General features: G+C 33.1%; 1 protein-coding gene across 1 annotated transcript; it reads left to right on the top strand.

Annotated features, from left to right (window-relative positions):
• Nucleotides 1–6843: 6843 nt before the first annotated feature.
• Nucleotides 6844–12172, top strand: LOC127731213 (galactosylgalactosylxylosylprotein 3-beta-glucuronosyltransferase 2-like). The gene is made up of 5 exons (XM_052240172.1): nucleotides 6844–6982; nucleotides 8006–8409; nucleotides 9470–9556; nucleotides 10787–10990; nucleotides 11993–12172. The coding sequence occupies exons 1-5, from the start codon at nucleotides 6877–6879 to the stop codon at nucleotides 12092–12094; spliced, it is 903 nt and encodes a 300-aa protein (XP_052096132.1). The 5' UTR covers nucleotides 6844–6876; the 3' UTR covers nucleotides 12095–12172.
• Nucleotides 12173–13712: the final 1540 nt, after the last annotated feature.

The raw sequence follows: 13712 nt of genomic DNA, 5'->3' as shown, positions 1-13712 counted from the left end.
AGTTTGTCTTAATCTATGATTTTTGTTCGAAAACCAGGCCCTAGGCCATAAAATATAATCAAAATAAAATAATTTAGCGTGTTTTGACTGTAGCCCGACTCGTTCGGTTGAATATTTAATTTTAACAATAACATATAAAAGTATAACCTTTTCAAATTTTTGTTCATCTATATTTGTTAAAGGGATTTAAAAGCTTTTGATAATAAAGGATTAAATGAAAAGTATAAATAGACCAAAACGAATTTAAACTATAAAAACCGACAGTTATGTACGTAAAATTATGTGGTCATGTTGGTTTTAAGTGTGTACTATTATTTAACGAGATACATTTGGGTAAAAATGTCGTCGAAGTCTATATTAAGTGGAAGTAGATTTTGACCTTAGTAAGGACTACACGTAAGTTCGTATTGTCATGAAATACATATTTCATTAGAAGAGTCCTAATTTCCTCGTTGTCTAACATCACAGAAATGTCATGTTCGTATTTCTCTGGTTTTACTCATAAACATTCGATATTCTTTATTGTGTTTTCACAAGAAAGTTTTTAAAATATTTTTTTATTACATTTTTACGGAGATCTTGAAGGTTTACTCAATAAACAACCCTTTTGTCTGTTTTTTAAGGAAGTATGGGAGGCTTTCGACTTTCTTAGGTCATAAAATAGCAGAAAACGGTCTAGATTTTGAACGAAGTAAGCAAGAATACAATTTACGTGTAAGACTTTTCTTTGAAATATGAAAATTATGTAATTTTATCTTATTATTACGACTGTTTTTATAAATACAGAATATTATTTTATTGATTCAAGAGCATTGGCGTTTTTAATAGTTGGTTTTCAATATGATGTATATACAAAGTTTAATTCAATTGTACGTTAAGTGTTGGTAGACACATCCCTATTTTAGCGCTTTACGGAGATACATTGAATTGTAAAACAATGGTCTAGCGTGTGTAGGACTTGGTCACGCTTTTCTAAGACGATTAATTGATTGTCAACATAATTATCCAAATTTTCTTTGGGGTACTAGATTTAGTTTTCGAAAAGTCAAAAACTAGAACTGCAGAGAAAATACAAAGTTTAAAGGTCTTGATCTAAACCAATATTGTTAAATAGAATATAAATTAAAAAGTCTGAATCGATGATATTGAGAACAAGTTATGTATTGTGTACCAGAATAAATGACATTCAAATAGTTATTAGACAATGATAACAGTGAACCTAAATGTTATTACACAGACATATATTTCTGTTCTACTAAGGCTATGGCACGTCAAACGTTTCAATATAAAAAAAGTCATATATGGCAGTCGAATTAATACAGAAGTGAATATGTTTAATTATGATCTGGTGTGCTCCAATTAGGAACGAAACTGGCAAGTTTGGAGGTCTGCATGTTAATCGGAGAGGCTCTGTTTTAGTTGTAGAAACATTAATTTTGATGTACATGTAATTGAAGATAAAACTAGACTAAGCACTCCACTCTGAAGTAACTGTATTTTAACAAAGTCAATGTAGGACTTTCTTTGAGATATTATTGTGTCTGAGAGACACAAATGATGCCCCCGCAGATGCAAAGTGTTATTTTAAAATACACAAAGATGAGCATAGGAGCACATAGGTCTATGGTTCACTGTAGGATGAGTTATCCGGAAACGTTATGCACCTCTTATGCAAGTATATAACTGGTACTCCAAAAATGACAAAATTCAATTATCTCCCAAAAGAGAAAATATTGATAAAAATCAAAACCCTGACTACATGCACACCTTCAATATGTACAAACAGCCAGCAAAGTGAACACTTCCTAGCATTCAAACTTTTGGAGGAGTTATCTGGAATAGCTATGCACCTCTTATGCAAGTATATACTCAAAAAATGACAAAGTTCAACTATCTCCCAAAAGAGCAAATATCAATAAAAATCAAAACCCCGACTACATGCACACCTTCAATATATGTACAAACAGCCAGCAAAGTGAAAACTTCCTGGCATTCAAACTGTAGGAGGAGTTGTGTGGAATACCTATGCACCTCTTATGCAAGTATATACTCCAAAAATGGCAAAGTTCAACTATCTCCCAACAGGGCAAATATCAATAAAAATCAAAACCCTGACCACATGCACACCCTCAATATATGTACAAGCAGCCAGCAAAGTGAAAACTTCCTAACATTCAAACTGTAGGAGGAGTTGTGTGGAATAGTTATAGACCTATAATGCGACGGACGGACGGAAAGACAGAAGGACGGACGGAAAGATAGACGGACAGGGGTAAAACAATATACCCCCCAACTTTCAGTTGCGGGTGCATAAAAAAAACATGTTTTATTAGAATGCCCAGAATATGCAGATTTTTAGCAGTTTATGTGAACTAGAATTTAGTTTTAAAGATATGTCTAATTATGGCAAGCCGTTCTCGTCAAAACTATATATGTTTAAACCATTTTTCGAAAAATTTACACTCTGAGAATTAAAAAAAAACACTCTGAGATTAAAAAACCTAAAAACACACACTGAGAATTAAGAATTACACACTGAGATTTCATAAAAACGCACTGAGATTACAAAAACTGAAAAATACACACTGAGAATTGAAAATTACACAATGAGATTTCAAAGATACACACTGAGATGAAATAAACTGAAAAACACACACTGAGAATTTGAAATTACAAACTGAGAATTTAAAATTACACACTGTGATTTATGCGCACTTTTTATGCGCACATATCTAATTAGCATACCTAATCTGTATCTATTACAAGCTTAAAACAACTAGAGGACAGAACTTGTTAGTCCTTCAATTTGGAGCTAAATGTTTTATAAAAAAACATTAAAAATACAACGTATAGAAAAACTACGTTATTAAAGACCAATAGAACAAAAAAATGCCCACTTACTCTCATTACAAAATATAACCAAATGGTGAAAAACTTTATCAAAATTATAAGAAAACATTGGAACAATCTGCAAAAATACAAACAATGCAGTGATTGTTTTTCCAAGTGCCTATAATAGCATATAAACGTACAAAAATATAAAAGATTACCTTGCAAAAAAAGAAGTGCACCACTATATGATTTTTTCTTCACCAATTATTTTTTTATAGTCATATAAACCCCCAAAATCAAGTAAAGAAAAAAAGTTTAATTCTAGAAAGTACCCAATTTTGATACTTTTTCCATTTTTCATCAATTTTTACCCATTTTTGGGCTATTATCATGAAAAAAATCACAGTTTCACAATTAAACTTTTTTTCATACTTTCACTAATGATGAAGTGGACCAACCTGAATAAATTTAAATTAAAAAAACTATAGGTAGGTGTTAATATAAAAAAGTTCTATAAAATGTTGTTGCTTTTTCGTGTCAAATTTACCATGTTGTCAATTTTGTAAATTTGGGATTTTTCTCTTTTTTTGAACAAAAAGCATATTATTTCAACTTCTTCGTCATAAATGATTGAAAAAATACAAATCTAAGAAATTTGAAAAGAAAAAATTGATATGGGATGTACATGTATCTGGTAAAATCATTTCTTATACCCCTCGCCCATTTTCTCAACATTTTGGCTAATGAGACTGACTTGATTGGTTATAAAATTTGAAAATTTTATTACTCAAAAACTACTTATTGTAAATACACAATTTTTTCACAGAGTTAAGTTTGATCATAATACTTTTTAAATTCATTGATATTTTCCACTTGTATCACATGTTTTGGAAATAATTCCAGAACGAGATTTCAACGAGACTGAAACGTCAGAAGAATACATCCTTAAAATATAGACCTCTGATTTCGTTATCCTCATAAGTTATATGTACGAGCAGGCGAGTTAATACAGGTCTGAATTTTAATCGGAATGTGCGTGTGTACAAGTTAATATTGTATCTAAAACTTATAGATGTGCATAAGTCCATTCTCAATTTTATTATAGCTATACATCTATGCTTAAATGACCAGTCTCAACTTTCTCATGAGATCATTCTATTAACAACTATTGTTTAATTTATACCAAACCTCGCTTTATGTTTCTGCTTATTTTCATATATTTATCCATGTTAGCATACAAAGACGCTTAACAGCAACCAGAAAACACAATAAATTCAGAGAAGCTTTCGAATGGACAGCACAGCATTAGACAAGTTTCCAAACAAACGTCTATTATAACTAGGACTCTAGATTTGTTTTTAATGATATAAGAAAGGTTTTTTTTATAATGAATTTGCTTTATTGTGATTAAAATAGGCTGCCACAACATGTATGAACAAAGGTTTACAGAATGACATATTAACAGAAAGGTAATTTTAGATCAAAACAGCAATGGAATATATCATTAGGTTAAACATATAAATTGTTAGCATTTAATCGAAGAGAGAATCTTATTTCGTTCCTGGATATATTTGTGGTGTTTAAATCATTCCAAATAAAAAACAAAACAAAACGAAACAAAACAAACAAAACAAAACGACAAGCCATAATTTATTATTCAGTCTATAATGGGGAACCAGTGGCTCCAGCATTTGTTATATTCATTTTCATAAAGGTATTTAAGTGACATGTATTTTTCTAAGTTCAAATTTTCCTTTAAATGATTTTTACATCGCGATGACCTTGAGGTCAATCCGATGTATTGCTATCGCCTAGATTTCCATTATGTAAATTAGTTTTGGGTTTGTAACCGATCTATAAACATGATAAATATGCGCACATAAACGAGTGCAAAATAACATTCCTTATCGTTTGATATAAATACATCTCTTCAATGAATACCGATAAAAATATTTTTGTTTACAACATAAATTAATAATATGAAAATGTTTTGTAGTTAGATATATATATATAAGTAAAAAATCATTGATAATATCAATGCACACGTACCGAAAAATTGTGTTAAAGCATGCGGAAGAATATCTCAAAGAACGTTTTGTGAAAATACCGTCAAGGACCGGTAACTCTGTAATTGTTTTTGCGGGAAAATATGAATGCCTACTCGTATCCAATCTTAGAAAAATCGAATTTTTACAGAAAAGTGTCCACCATGCACTTGCATTGCACTATTTTTAGAATAGTAGAAAAGAATGATATACAAATGGATTCAAATCATATATATATGTAACTGTTATTTTAATATAATATAAACAACAAATCAGTGTATACTGATTTGTATCACTACAATATAATAGTTATTACGGTGAAGTTGAATTTCCTGTCATTTATTTATCATCCACGCACGAACTTGTCTCAGAAAAAAATATATCTCTGTACATTAACCTCAGTTTCAGGTAAAGAGATATGTTGTTTTTTTCTGAGACAAGTGCTTTTGACCATCCTCAAGAACTTGTGGTCATCCGATGTTCAGTACTTCAGTACTTTGATTAAGGCATATAAATTTGGCAATACTTCTTGTAATTTTGTTCGGTAAAATATAGTATTGTGTAAGCAAGATAAACTTATTTTCAACAAAATTCAATTAAAACAATTTCTAAGATACCAAATAAAGTAATTTTGATATTCAATGGCAGTTCATTATTTGTCATTTCAAAAATTTAATTGTTAAGTGCATGCCAGAGACGACATGGAGACCATATGACAACTAAAAAACAAATGTTCTATGATCTCTTGTTCTTTGCAGAATTTTAGAAAATGCATACATTTTATTCATTAGATTAGATAACATATTCTCATCTGGACTAGGGATAGACAAAACCGATGATTTAATTTAGGTATGGCCAAAATTTTCAAAAAAGTAGTCTTTCCAAAGGGATGATATACTGTTTTGACCACTTTTTTAAAATGTTGTCTTTAAAATCTAATACTGGCCTATAATCTAAAAATGAAAGAAGAATGTGTCTGAGGACACGAATGCCCCCGCTCAAGCTTGCTCACAATATGTTAAATGGGACGGACGGAAAGAAGGAAGGTCACGGGTAACACTTAATGCCCCTTCGCTTTGCGGCGAGGGCATACAATCATTTTATCAAGATCAACTGAAAACGTAATTCCAAGGAGTTTAAATGTAGTGGCCCAATCTGATTAAAATTCAGACTTATATTTACTGTCCTGGTCGTACACATAAGCTTATGAGGATAACGAAATCAGAGGTCTATATTTTAATTAGATTGGTAGTGGCCATGGAGCCCATTTCAACCCCCACATAACACAAGTGTGATCTTGGCTATATTTTGTTTACTACCTATCCAAACAAGAATGTACAAGTTTGTATTAATCTGTCTCCTTCAAAGATAGCACTATGATTTATATGTTTATCCCGCGAACAGTAATCTTAAAAGCATAAAAAGTGTTTTAGTCGCGGAACAGTCAAGTCTTGACCAGCAATTTTCCAAATTTTGCAGTCCGGCAAGGGTCGGGGTTTCAGACCAAATTCCGGTCCGGTCCAGTCCGTGTATCCGTGCGTACCTGTTTTCCCCAGGTGTCCCACACATAACAAAGGTATAAAGTTAAAAATATTGCATCACAAATATCAGTTTAGCGATAAAGGCCTAATTTAAATGTATGCCTATGTGTTTCGTGTGAACCCATATAGCAAAGTAAGTTTTCAAATAAAATACTTCCGCCCGCGGTATGATTGTGTGTTTCGTGCTAACTAAATAAGTTATATTTTGTTATAAGAGGATATAATAACATTTGGCATTTTTTTCTATATTTTAAGTCCCGAGATTTCAGCATCAAATTACGATCTGAGAACGTTAAAGACGTTTGATTCGTTTGTGTTTCTTCCTCGTGAAACTTTGTTAAAACACAAAGTTTGGAGAGAAATATTTATTTATAAAAGATTAAAAGTGCAAATGATTGACAACGACTATCTTTTTCAGCTGTGTTTTTTGGATACTAGTAACATGGATTGAAATAATTATGTCGAACAAGATGAAAACCAATTCAGCCGCCCAAGTATCAGTTATAGCATTATTAATCACATGTATCGGGTGTTACTACTTGTACAGCAAAGTTCTGTCTTCAGGTAATTAATGATTTCTACTTTATTTATTTTATATTGTTTTTAAAAAGCCGATTGGGTAATATAAAACAAGCAACCGCTTTATAATTTATGTCTCGCCTGCGACGAAATTCGCGGAAGGCGAGTCAACGGTGTTGCTTTTCCGGCGAGGACTCGTCGTGGAGTCAACAATTGTTAAGTTTTCTGATGTTTTCTTTAAAGTTGCATACACTCAGTACATATCAGTTTGACGAAGACTATTTCGAGGCTCTGTCCCCTTTTTTTCCAAGGTCATGGTCCAGCGACTTTCAATTATTTAGCAATTTCAATGCTAAGTTTTCTGCTTAAGTTATTTTGATAGGTACTCTACTTGTGATAGATCAATGATATTTTCTATAAAGTTGCATCACTATCAGTAAATATCAGTTGAATGGCTATAAAAATAATGAACTTTGTTATGAATTCCAATGAGGCAAGCTATTCACCAGAGTCCAAATGACGTGGATGAAAGCAAAGATAGGTTACAGTACGGCATTCGACAATAAGCAAGCTATTCACCAGAGTCCAAATGACGTGGATGAAAGCAAAGATAGGTTACAGTACGGCATTCGACAATAAGCCAAACACATACCGTATAGTCAGCCGAGACATGACAAAATGTGAAAGAATTCAAACGAGAAAACTAATGGCCTGATTTATGTACAAAATAATGTCATTATGAATGAAAAACATATATGATATACAGCAACAAACGACAACCACTGAATTACAGGCTCTTGACTTGGGACAGGCACATACAGAATGCGGAATGGACTTGTACTCAATCTACTTTGATTGGTTTATATTTCATTTGATGTTCAATGCATTCAAATTTTTTTTCTTTTTTTGGATTAACACATATTATATGTTGAAGACTGCATGATGCCCCCTAAATGTCTTTTGGTATTTTTTTGTCGCTGGGTGCTATCTCACATTTCCTTTAATGTATCATCATCACCATGTCGCCATTTCATATCTTTTAATATATAAGTTATTTCTCGTTCACAGAGGTTTTATATTATGGAGGGAAAATGTCCTGTACAGAAGAAGTAGAACAAAATAAACATTTACCAATAATTTATGTAATTACTCCGACATACAAACGATTGACTCAGATTCCTGAACTGACAAGACTCGGTAACACTTTGAGAAACGTACCAGCAGTGCATTGGATCGTAGTGGAAGAAGGAGAAGGAACATTAGAGGAAGTCAGATACTTGTTAAATAAGATAGACATAAAGTTTACATACCTATCTGCAACACGGTATAAAAACGCACCAAAAACTCTCAAAGGCATTCATCAAAGGAATAAGGCAATATTTTGGTTGCGGACCAATATCGATATGTCTAAAGATGGCGTGGTTTACTTCGCTGATGATGATAATACATATGATTTGGAACTCTTCACAGAAGTAAGTTACTGACTTTTGGCATAATCACAAAACAAAAAATGTTAGTAATATTGTTGTTAAGCTCACAATGTTAGGAATTGTCCTTTTGGTTGTATAGACATATTGATTAAGAATATCATGTTTTTGTTCAATCTTGGCCATAAAATAAACTGTCGAAATGTATCCAAAGGAACTTGCTTTAAATAAATCATATATAAACAGTAATAGCTGTTCTTTCCTAGAGTTAAATATTTTAGCTTCAAAAGGGAAACTGAACGCAAAAATTTACGACAAAAGGGAGAATTTTTCGTTCCCTAATGTTAATTTTCCTTTTTTTTTACGGTGATGTTACTTTGGCCTCATCTTACGATGTTAATATAACCAAACTCGTTCCCTATGTCCGCGTCTGTAGTGAGGTTTCAATAAACATTATCTATATGTCAATGGTAAATAATTAAGTCAGGGATTTCGTTACCACAAAATACTTAAGCCTTTACTAAATTCTTTCATAGGTACACATATCATATGTACACATATTTGGTTTGGAAGTTTGGTTGTATCTGTAGAAAACTTATTAACAGTGGGATATCATAGGTACACATATTTGGTTTGGAAGTTTGGTTGTATCTGTAGAAAACTTATTAACAGTGGGATATCACATCCCAATTGTTATGGTGATATAACCCGCAAATTTAAATACGAATCATGTAAACTTATCGGTTTTGTTTAATAAACTTATTCTAAAAGGTTATCAATTAAATACTTTAAACATGTGTAACCCCGCCAGATTTTGTAAATGCCTGTCCCAATGATTGCCGTTTGTTGCTGTATTTCATTTTTGTTTTTGTTTTTATTTTTGTTTTTTTTTACATAAATCCGTTTGTTTTCTTGTTTGAATTGTTTTGCATTTGTCATGTCGAGGCCTTTTATAGCTTGTTATACGATATTGGTTTTTCTATAAATGAAGGCCATACGGTGACCTATAGTTTTTAATTGTGACGTCATTTGATCTTTGAAAGTTTTCTCATTTTAATTGGCAATCATACTACTTCTACTTATTTTTATACACGTCTTTTTTTAGATGAGACACACAAAGAAGATTTCAGTATGGCCCGTAGGATTTGTTTCTAAAAAAAAATACCAGACACCAATCCTCGAAAATGGGAAGGTTTGTTTTTTGTGTGGAATAAGACAGATAATGCAGGAAAAAACAGTAACTCTTATTCATGCGATTAAGTAAACCAGCTTATATAGACATACACATAGACGTAGTTATGTATATTTTGATTCAGCATATACACCATATTGAAGCATTTAACCTAACATAACAGTATGTATGAGATTTTGTTTATGTCTTTATAAATGTTTGAAGGGTGTCCGCTGTATGCAAAACAAAAACAAAAAACTACGGATCGACAACGCCATGACGCACGCTTTTTTTTTTTTTTTATCTTTTTGGTGCTTTTGGGGGTAAAACTGGGTATGTTAATCTGCAGCATAGCTTTAATTATTGTTCTGAATGAGGGTTACAAATAAATACTGCACTCAAAGCTCAAGTAGTTGCAATTTGACATCACCACTTACTAAGACTGCTTCTCACAAGCATCATTGGGTGAATGGCACTGACTTCTAACAAGCATCATTTGGTGAATGAAATTGACTTCCGTTAAGCATCATTGGGTGAATGGCATTGACTTCTGACAAGCATCATTGGGTGAATGACACTGACTTCTAACAAGCATCATTGGGTGAATGGCATTGACTTCTAACAAGCATCATTGGTTGAATGACGTTGACTTCTAACAAGCGTCATCGGGTGAATGGCACTGACTTCTAACAAGCATTATTGGGTGAATAGCACTGACTTCTAACAAGCATCATCGGGTGATAATTGGGTGAATGGCATTGACTTTTAACAAGCATCATTGAGCGAATGGCATTGACTTCTAACACGCATCATTGGGTGAATGGCACTGACTTCTAACAAGCATCATTGGGTGAATGGCACTGACTTCCAACAAGCATCATTGGGTGAATGGCAATGACTTCTAACAAGCATCATTGGGTGAATGGCATTGACTAAAAAGCATCATTGGGTGAATGGCATTGACTTCAAACAAGCATCATTAGGTGAATGGAATTGACTTCTAACAAGCAATTTTGGGTGAATGGCATTGACAGAATTTAATTTTTTTATATAAGGTTTTTCTTTTAATTCTTTCTGGGAGCAACACATGATAAACATTGCCCATTGGTCAATTCTTGGCGCATCTGGTTACGTGTTTGTTCGTTTGTATGTGTGAATGTGTGTTTAATAAAAAGTCAAAGATCGCATATGACATTAAAAAAGATAAATAGATAGAATGAGCTTATAATGTATAACACAATATAATTTCAGGTGGTAAAATTTGATGCATGGAATACAAAAAATCGAAAGTTTCCGATAGATATGGCTGGATTCGCATTAAATACCAAGACGTTTTATTTCAATGATGATTTGTACTTTCGGACAACATTTCAAAAAGGTTACCAAGAGTCATCATTTCTAGAAATTTGTTGCACATTAGACGACTTGGAGCCAAAGGCCAATGAATGCACGAAGGTATAAACAGAATGAACTAGATTAGTCAAAGTGCAAGATTTTTTGTTTTCATTGAAAAAGTTAAAAATTTTATACCAAGGGACAATGACACTCGAAGGATATCATCGTCATGTCCAAAAAAAATGCGAACAACCAATCAGTTGTCCTCAAAACTTAACGCAGAAAACTTAGATTTGAGCAACATGAATCCTTATAAACCGGCGTGAACTCAGATGCTCCAGAAATATAAGCGATTCCTGTCCAACTAGTAACACCATTCGTGTTTCTCATGGAAAGTAAAAAATAGGCGACGAGTCGCATTCGTTTGCAATTGATTCATATACGAAAAGTATGACTGGACTGCTACCAACTGAACATATCCATGGCCATATTTTTCGCACATATCCTGAAATTACATAAATTAACAACTATAAGTCACTCTACGGCCTTCAACAATGAGCAAAGCCCATACCGCAAAGTCAGCTATATGTGGCGGGGTTAAACATGTTAAGCGGGCGCCCAACCCTCCCCCTAACCTGGGACAGAGGTGCAACAACACAACACAAGAACAAACTGAACAAAACAATGAACAAATAAAAAATCTGATATACAGAAACGAAAACAGGTTCCTGACTTGGGACAGGCACATACAGAATGTGGCGGGGTTTAACATGTTAGCGGGCGCCCAACCCTCCCCCTACTGGTGTAACAGTACAACATATGAACAAACTATAAAAATCTTTTATATTCAGTTCTTACAGCCCAGATTATTCATTTTCAAAATCCTCACCCACAACAGAAAATTAAAGTGTGTCTGTCCCCTAACGGTCAACTAAGTCAGGATGGCATCCCATGGCAAGGAATAATCACAATAACAGGGGTTTTTTGTATGATGTGAATACTTTATTGCAGAAAGCATTAACTATGATATATCATATATCAACGAAAACGTATTTACAACATGACATTGTATGTGCTCTTCTGAGGTCCTGATTTGTAGTATTAATTTATTTGTAATTGTAGGTACTTGTATGGCACACAAAAACGAAGGACCCACTAGTTTATCGTGCAAGTTACAATGCTACAAAGTCAGACACTGATAGCAAAGGGACTTTAAGGGAATAGGAAGGGTTGGAAATCAGTATTGTCAGTGTTTTGATTTGTGTTAACATGTTACATTTAAAATAAAGAATTTAATGCGTACAGTCAATATTGTAAACATTAAGGTGAGTAAACGATGCACAATAAAGCAGGAAAATACAGAGGAGGCAACCAAGAGTCATAGGTCAAAACACTACACAGAAAACAAACATTAGCAAAAAAAAAAATCACAGAAGGGTGTACTTAGGTGTCCGGAATGGGAAACACTTCTTGTTTAATCAGTAGCACTCAATGCGTTGATCACGACAGGTAAAATTCTGAAGATAAATCGCATTCGGTGATGTTATACACGAAGAACATTCGTATGTGATTGTTGAAAATTTGATTGTGGGCGACTACAATCAATGTAACATATCCGTTATTATCTTTGAAACAGCCAAATCAGGGAGGCATCCGTAAATCATTTAAAGGGGCATTAGCTGTCAAATTCATGTCCACCGTTTAGACTCAAATTCTCATATTTGATTTATAACATACTAAAACCTGGGAACAGTATGTCAATATATATGTTCCTGCTAAAACGTATATCCAAATTACAATAAGTCTGAAATAAACAATTAACAATGCACGGACTCGAAAATATATATCAGCATTTCGTGTGTATTTTAGTCTAGACGCCATCTAATTAACCATCGAGATGACCTCCGAAGACTGCCGACGGTCACATAATCCGATATAAACATAAACATAAACATAAATGGATAGCGACCTCGTGCAAATGGACTTTTCTAGGACTGTTTGATTTCATGAAATAGGTTTAAAAAAACAAGTTAATCATCGTTTTTACCTGTATAAGAATGATTTTTTGTGGATCGAATCAGTCAACGAAATGGTTCATCCTTGTTTCACTTTCAATGTTAACATTCTTTTCCTTTTAATGGCTGAACACGACTAATACATGCGTAACCAATCTCTAGCTACATGAATACGGATTCAATGAGGTCGAGTTATTCACTTGCAAGTGAATAATTTATCAGCGATGTTTCTTAGCTTATTTTGACAAAGTTGAACGAAACTGGCTGCTAAAAGCGAATTATTATTTCACTATTTCACTTTCATTAATGATTGAACAAACAAACAAAAAATTATTTATTTTTTTTTATATCTCGTGGCGAATGCCCCATTAAAGGCTTGATTTTAACTGAACGTAAAGAACCATGTGTTCAATAGCTTCATTGTAAGCAATTACCATATATTAAGGAATGAACTAAAAGATAAAACAAAATCATGCTGGAAAGTTACTGAACGTCGACAATAGGAGAAATGAAGTTGAGTACCCGACCAACAATCACTGTCAATTTCTAGATAGAATACAACAATAAGAAGAAGTGGTATGATTGCCAATGAGACAACTCTCCACAAGAGACTAAATGACGTAGAATTTAAAAACTATAGATCCGTGCGGCCTTCAACAATGAGCAATTATGCATAGTAAGTCATACAATGCCCCGACATGACAAATGTAAAACTATTTAAACTAAAAACTATAACGGCCGGATTTATGTACAAAACGATAAACGAAAAACAAATATAAAATACAACAACTAACGACAACCTCTGAGTCACAGGCTTTTAACTTGGG

The sequence above is a fragment of the Mytilus californianus genome, unplaced genomic scaffold (genome assembly GCF_021869535.1).
Source record: "Mytilus californianus isolate M0D057914Y unplaced genomic scaffold, xbMytCali1.0.p SCAF_2, whole genome shotgun sequence".
NCBI lineage: Eukaryota > Metazoa > Mollusca > Bivalvia > Mytilida > Mytilidae > Mytilus > Mytilus californianus.
The sequence above is the reverse complement of the archived record's forward strand: the minus strand, read 5'-3'. Positions and strand labels throughout refer to the sequence as shown.